General features: G+C 51.8%; 1 protein-coding gene across 1 annotated transcript; it reads left to right on the top strand.

The window, feature by feature from the left end:
- Nucleotides 1-441: 441 nt before the first annotated feature.
- Nucleotides 442-1,189, top strand: LOC111072692 (androgen-induced gene 1 protein). Its single transcript, XM_022364703.2, has one exon. It carries the CDS (start codon nucleotides 461-463, stop codon nucleotides 1,181-1,183), a length of 723 nt encoding a protein of 240 aa, XP_022220395.1. The 5' UTR covers nucleotides 442-460; the 3' UTR covers nucleotides 1,184-1,189.
- The last annotated feature ends 6,482 nt before the right edge of the window (nucleotides 1,190-7,671 follow it).

The following is a 7,671-nucleotide window of genomic DNA, read 5'->3' as shown; positions in this document are numbered from 1 at the left end:
ATGCAGGAGTGCTGCCAGGCCTGGCTAATTGTAATTATCGGACAAAGGAGGCTGCGCCGCGCCAGCGGCACAGACAAATATTTACAGTACGCACTCGCTTTAATTGCCCTGCGGTCAGTTGACCTTCCCCCACCCCCACCCCTACCCATACTCCTACCCTGCCATCCCTGGGTACCGTACCGTACCGCCGTCATCTGGCATTGAAATGTGAGCAGCCCATCCAGCCCCATCAGCTGTGATCCGCAAGAAAGAAACAAATAGCCAATTGAGGAGAGGGTAGGGCAGGGCAGGGCAAACTTGTAGTAGGTCTGTGAGTTCCCAGAGATCTGTTCCTTCCTATGGCGTCCCTGCTGAAGGTGTAGCTGCTGCTGGCCCTGCCGTAACGCATTGAGGAGCGTGACTAACAGGCCATTCAGACCAATTGAAGCTCGTATTGGCGAGCCCCAACCAGTACGTACCCATGGAGCAGCGAGGCAACGTGTTGGTGCACGCGTGCAGGACGCGGCTGCTGCTGCTGCTGCACTTCGCCGCCTCGACGCACCTCGGCTACGCCGTCTACTACGATTACAGGTACGCGCGGCTGCCGGAGCTGGCGGTGGAGCTGCGCCTGGAGGCGCCAATGGGGGGCAAGTGGAAGTACATCACCTTCCTGGGCGGCCTGCTTCAGCTCTGCTACTATACGCTGGCCCTGGTCTGCGACGTCATCCGTGTGCGGCGGCTGAGGCTGCTGCGCGACTACCTGCTGGCCAGCTTCGTGCTGCCCCTGGCCCTGACCGTCGGCCTGACCTTCTGGACGCTCTACGCCATCAACAAGGATGCGATCTACCCCGGCCTGCTGGAGCTCATCTATCCCGTCTGGCTCAACCAGACAATGCACACGTTCGTCGTGGTCTATGCCCTCGTGGAGCTCTGCGTCACGCAGCACCGCTACCCGGCACGGAGCAAGGGCTTTGCCGGCCTGGGCGCCTTCATGGCCGGCTATCTGGCTGGGATCCACTACGTCTGGCTGCGCACCGGCATCTGGGCGTATCCCTTTCTGGGCGCCCTGTCCGCGCCCCTGCGTCTCGTCTTCTTCGCGCTGATCGTTCTCCTGAGCTTCGCCTACTATCTGTTTGGGGAGCGAATGAACGCCATTCTGTGGCCGCGAAACTGCGGCCTGCGACGCCTTGGTAGCAGTGAATAGTCGCCCCGAAAGTCACCCAAGGAGGCCGCTTTCCAATGCTGTAAATTCGAATAATTTAGCCACGCTGAATAGAGACATTTCCGCTGCCCGAGTCTGGAAATTAACTCGTAAACGACAGACCAATGTCAGGCCAAGAGTGTCGCACCCTCCTCCGCACCCCTCTTTTCGTTTCTTTTGCGGTCGACAAGGCGTGGAATTAACCCAAATCAATTGGCTACGTTACACTCAAGGGCTGTGCCGGGGCCTGGCTCTGAGCGCAGTTTCCATTCCGAGAGGCGTTTCCAATCCACAGATTACCCATCAGCGCCACAAAAGACTCACCGTAATGAGTGCGAGTGCAATGCCAACACACAAAACCACAGGACAATGCACCAACGCTGGAGGGGAAAGTGTATCTGCCAGTGGCACCAAAAATAACAAAATGCAAGCACAAATATTAAGAGTCAGTTCTGTGCTAAGTTCTTGCTTAATCGAGCTGTTTTTTCTGCATCAAAATGATATGCTGCAACGTGCTTAGTGTTGATTTGGTATCAGAGGCATTAATCATTGCCATGCCAGCTGGCTGGCAGTGGGACTCCGATTCAGCCGCCGATTTCTATTCGCTTGAGTCACGTGACTCGTTCGTGTTGGCAGGCAAATGGCGACTGGCAACTGGCAATTTCAGCTGCCAAACAGCTGAATCCCTGAGAACAAAACTCAATCCTTTCAGCACGAGACATCAGGCATCATCAGCGGCTAGTACTAGTCGGTCGGGGGTTCCGGTTCCAGTTTCAGTTTCAGCGAAATTCATGCCAAGCCGAGCTGAGACTGAGACTGAGACAGAGACAGGGACAGAGGCACAGCGGCAGACGGGTCGACCACTTGTGCTAAAAATATTTCAATATTGAATGCCGAACAGCTGAAATCCATTCATTCGGGCTGCGATAGAGCCGGGCCTGGGATTTTCGGTTGTTTATTGTTTACCGGAACCAGAGCCAGGCGTACGCGGAGCACCGATAATGCCGGAAACGTGTTTCATGTGCCGGCAGCAGGGGATGTCCTGTTAGAGGACTGACGCACAGTGGTGCGGCATCGAGCAAAAAGACTAAGACTAAGACTCCAAAGGCAATCCTTGATAATAGTTGTACAGGAAAATACTCTCGCACCAAGTCTGTCTGCTGCAATGTCTCTCCTTCCGCCCACTGTCGATTACTGGGGGGTACTTGGATTTTGTTTTCAGTTGGTTCACATTCCATGCCACTGTGCTCTTTCCTCTGGGCCACTGCCACTGCCACTCACTGCGATCCTCTTCAATTGCTTTGGTACACGACTCCCAGGTACCCGGGTGGGCACAGCATGCAAATGACCGACAGCAGGGCAGGATGTGCCAGGATATGTGTCAGCTGTCTGCCGGTTCCTAACCGAAAACTTAGATCCGTATTAGGCATTGATTGGCGCTTGATTGGTGCACCCTCACAACAGCTTCATAATATCTATAGCCCCTCGCCCGAAGGTCCTTTATTCGATCGATTGCTTAGCTCTGGGGAGCAGCCTTGAGGGAGTAGTCCCCTCTCTGTTCAGCTTTTGCCATTAAGTGGGTTAGTAGTTCGCCCGGCTGCAGTCTGTACAGGTGGAAGGAAGTCCACCTACTGCCTCCTGCCTCCTGCCTCCTGCCTCTTGCCGCCCCTCCATTCTGGGGCAGGGGCTGGGGCAGGATGGGGCTGATAGCTTCCTTGTTGAAATCTCTCCCCCTAATTGCGCACGTCAAAAGGAATCACACGACTCCGCCCGAACATGCCACCGACGAGACGCGACGCGACGCGACGCGAATTTGGTCGTTGTCGTTGTCGTTGTCGCAGACACGGAACGCGGCAGTGGCAGTGGCAGTGGCATGCATCAATTTGTGCAACATGGCGAAATTTCACGCGTTGCGCGGCTGAACGTTGCGGGGGAGTGGGGAGCCGAGGCGGACCGAAAGTTTAATCAATGCTGACAGGAGACAATGGCACCGGGAAACGCCCTCGAAGAGAAAAGAGAAGAGAAAGAAAGGCCTTGGGGCGGGAAACTGCTGCTGCCCTTTCCCTATCCTTTGGTAGGATCAGGCATATTCAGTATACACTTAAATGCTTTCCGCTGGGTGTGGCAGGCACCTACTAGAAGTCATGTTACCCCTCCGCTGGCTGGGTGCAGTGATTACCGCCAAAGGGGTGCGCATAACGAGAGGACAGACAGACAGACTGCCTGACTGAACTGCCTGACTGATGTGCGCTCCCCAGACTCCAGCTCCGTGCTCCATCCATTCCTAATAAACATAAATTGCTGATTTGAAAGTGATTCGCGGAGCCACCACAGCTGCGGGCAGCCACCCAGCCGAAGGAAGGGCTGCCAGGTTGAGCACGTCTCGAAAATTCACGCGAGTTTTTTGTTTTTTTTTTGCATAAGAGCCAGAGAAGAAGAGCGGGGAGGGGGGAGGGGGCACCACCCATGGGCAACATGTGTGGCACAGAGTGGCGGATCAGGATTGCGGCAATCAACAAATGGAGCGGCAACATCATTCGTCACAGGCGGAAGTGGGCGAGAGCAAGAGAGGAGCCGCGCTCAGAGATGGACACGTGACACACAGGACAGAGGACACAGGACACAGCACAGACCTTGTCAGAGATGTCATCGATTGCCTGATGCCTCGATAATTATTTATTCCTCACGCCACCCAGCATTATGATTGGATACCTGATGCTATGATCTATGCGCCACATAGCCAGCATTTTGTGGCAGGGAGCAGGGGGCAGGGAGCAGGCAGTGCGTTGCAAGACGCCCCTCGTATATGTATATATTTACAAATTCAAACAAACAATTCGTGGAGGGAGGTGGAGGGCCCAGGAGGGACAAATAAAAACGTCATGTCGCTGGCAAGCTCTTCTGTCACTTGATGAGCAAAGATGCTAACACGCTAAATTCGTGTGCGTGTGTGTGTGTGTGTGTGTGGCGTGTGTGTTGAACACAAAATGTGGCAGACATTTCCATTTGCCACTTTGTAAAACGCGCACACAGGGCGGCTTGAGGGTGGGGTGTGGGGTAAGGGAAATGAGTAAAAATCGCGCTTGCGAAAATCCATAAGCAGCAGCAAGTGCGAGTGTCCCCGTCCCCGTCCCCGGTCCCCTGGGAGGCTGAGGCTGGGGCTGAGGCTGGGGCTGAGCGACTGACTGAATGCGGTATGAGGCGGAATCACATCAAGGATTTGCTACTTGGGCTGGGCTATGGGGGCCCGGGACGATGCTGCTTTTATATGTATCAGCTGCTGCTTCCCTTTTCCCCGTTCCGCGTTCGCCCTTTCCAGTTACCTCCTCCTGGTGGGTGGCACACACCTTGCCGCTTGGCGCAGAAAGTAATTTCTTGCGGCAGACGCGCATTGTTGGCATTTTGGTGGTTGAGGTCCCCCCGCACCCACTTCCACTGCCAGCATCCGGAAGCCCCACAGCCCCACCGCCGCACAGCCCCACAGCCCCACCGCCGCACAGCCGGAATGCGCGGAATTTTGCTTATAAGAAATTCTATTTCTGTGATTGTCGCACGACTTTACATAAGCATATAAATTATGTGCGAAAGTTTGTCAGTGGAACGGGGCACAGATGTTCAAGGTGGCACAAGGCAGGGGTAGGGGGCGGTTGCGGCGTCGGTTGGTGACCCAAACATGCGACACTTTTAATTATGTGGCACTGCCAATTCCCCCAGGCATGTGCCCGCCCCTGCCCCACCTGCCTGTGCCAGCAGGCGCCTGAGTTGCTTAGGCCCCAGATTCCTTTTAATTTAAATAATAAAATCACTTCGACCTGCCACAATCCTTTCCGCCCTAAAGCTCAGCCGAACTCTGCTTTTATAGCCGCCACATCAGCCAGAGGGAAGAGCACTTGCCACTGCCACTGCCCCTGCCACTGCCACTTGCCCCTGCCACTGCCACTGCTGGTGCAATGGAAGCTGCTGCCAAACTCAGAGCAAATAATTTGTAAGTATTCTTTTCTATGCATCGAATGAGAACTTGCAAAGTTTTTTCCAATTTGTTAGCACTGGACTGGGGGGGGGAACTGCCAGCCAAAGTTGTGGCATAGTTTTGTGGCTCGAACTTTCCACAAAGAAGAATAGATACCCTACCCCCTCCCACCCAGCAAATGGGGAAGCGAAGCCCATATAGTGGCAGATGCCTTTGGGCCTATTTCCCCTACCCCTACCCCGACAGAATGCTCAACTTTAATTATCAAAAAATTGTTTCATGTACTGCCAAAAAAAAAAAAGGAAAGAAAAGAAAAGAAACAACATCGCAGCGCCCTGCTCTGGCCCCACTGCAGCAGCAACCCAGAGGCAAGTTTCTGGTTGAGTTGTGCTTCAGTTTTTTGCCTCCCCCCCACCGCCAGCAGCAGCAGCAGCACTAAAACAACACTAGGCAACAACTCGGCTGCCACAAAGTAATAAGTGCACGACGAGGGAATTTAAATTAAGTTACCAACTTTGCATATTAAGCCCTTTCAGCCCGAACACACAGAGAGAGAGAGAGAGAGAGAGAGCCACCCACTCACCCACCGACCCACAGACCCACACTAGTCCGTCCGCCGGTCCGTTGGAGTGTAATTTGCCAATACTACTCGTACTCTAGGCAGACCATACACCACACTTGCCACATGCCACATGCCACACACATGTAATGGCCACTGGATATACTATGCGAAGGGCACTCGAAGGTTCTTGGCTCTTGGTTCTTGGCCAGGACTCGACACAGTGCCCAAAGGCTTACACGTGTGCCCCGAGTGTCACAGTCTTAATGCCACGCATATGCATATTGTGGAAGGAACAGCCATGTCCAGCAATATTATGCCAGGAATCGTGAGTACCCATAGACCCAGAATTCCTTGGAAGATTCTTGGCAACAGAATGAATCACTGCAGGACTGCCTAGGCAGGACTCGCAGCACTAACTGCACTCGTAAATGCCACAACAAGTTTTGGGTACTTCTGCCCTATCATTTGTTGGAATATTTGCCACGACCTGACCCCACGGCCGCCATTGATTTCAGTTTCCAGTGGCTTTTACGACTTCGACAGTTCCGGAATTGTCCTGTGGCATGGGTGGCAAAGAGGAGATGGAGGAGATGTAAGAGATGGAAATGGAGATGGCCATTAAAACCGCACGGGCAGCACTTTTATTGTGAGTTTGTTAGTAGGTGTTGTCAGAGCCATTCTGTGGGGAGTTCAGTTGAGGGGATTGGCTGTCGATGCGAATAATGCCTTTAGATGCCACATAGCAACGTGCCAACGAGTACGAGTGTATCCCATAATCAAAGGCAATCAACTGTTAACAATTTATGACGTTTATTACATTTTTAATGCCATCTTCATTCGTTATCTGTGCCCCGTGCCCTGCCCGTGCCAGCGCTTCACATCTGTGGGAAAGTGCCTTTGAATTCGCTTTGCCTCTGCGACTTTTTCTTTGCCTAACATTTCAGTTCGATTGGCAGCGAGTGGAACAATCTTACTTAGCATCTACTTACATTATGTATAGATGTGTATGTACGAACGTGTATAATACGCATATTTATTTGTTCAGTTTCCAGTCAAGAGAACTCTCTTGTGAATGCCATGGAAGCCGATGGCCCAGTGTTCTTTTGGCCCCACAAAGTAAAATCAGGGCTGCTACTGGCTCTGTCCATGAACTGCTTGCAGGATGAATTGCTAGAGAAAATGCATTACAGCCTCAGCTTTAATCAAACTGCATTTAGGATAATTTCCACATTAAATTTGCTGCATTTCTCATTCCGTGGCTGCTCCCAAACTCCATAAAATATGATTTGAAAATTCTTCACTCCAGCGAAGAGACCTCCCCACCCAGCAAAAATACTTAGCTAGGGACGTACCCTAAGTAATTAAGTGTAATTAATTAAATAAATATATTAGGCCTAAGGTTTGTATACTTGTCGTTAGTCTCTAATAGGGAAGATTCGATAAATAAAATCATAAACATTTCAAACGAAGCACGCAGGACACACTGAATAGTTCCGACGGAAAAAGATTGCCAACGGGCAGAGCCACCAATAGGGAGGCGTATCATGGGCATTTTTCCCAGCTTAAAGGGTGCAAAAACGGCATCCTTCAACCATTTAAATTTCTTGCCAAATTATTACTGATTTTAGTATATTAATAGAACAACATAAACTTGTACCCCCAGTGCCATACAGCCCCTAATTGCCTCAGGCATAGCATCAACAATCTTCGCGAGCCTCTTTCTATGGCTGCCTGTTCAGTTGTCTGAATGCATCTCATGCATCACATGGGTTGGAAAGGCGGCCCCAAAGGCGGCCTTGACGCAGCTAAAACACGTAACGAAAAGGAACACAACTAAAAGTTAATTCATTTGGAATTTTCTTCACAGCTAGAAGGCACACTCGAAATTCAAATAACTTCGGCCAGTACGGTGAGCGATGCTACTCAATCTTCCAGTGTAAATTCGAAATTTTCTACTGT

Source organism: Drosophila obscura, unplaced genomic scaffold, assembly GCF_018151105.1.
Source record: "Drosophila obscura isolate BZ-5 IFL unplaced genomic scaffold, ASM1815110v1 contig_1, whole genome shotgun sequence".
NCBI lineage: Eukaryota > Metazoa > Arthropoda > Insecta > Diptera > Drosophilidae > Drosophila > Drosophila obscura.
This window is presented reverse-complemented; position numbering and strand designations above follow the sequence as displayed.

What these genes read in the sequence shown, in the direction of transcription:
- LOC111072692 (XM_022364703.2), top strand. Translation starts at nt 461, where the DNA reads ATGGAGCAGCGAGGCAACGTGTTGGTGCACGCGTGCAGGACGCGGCTG.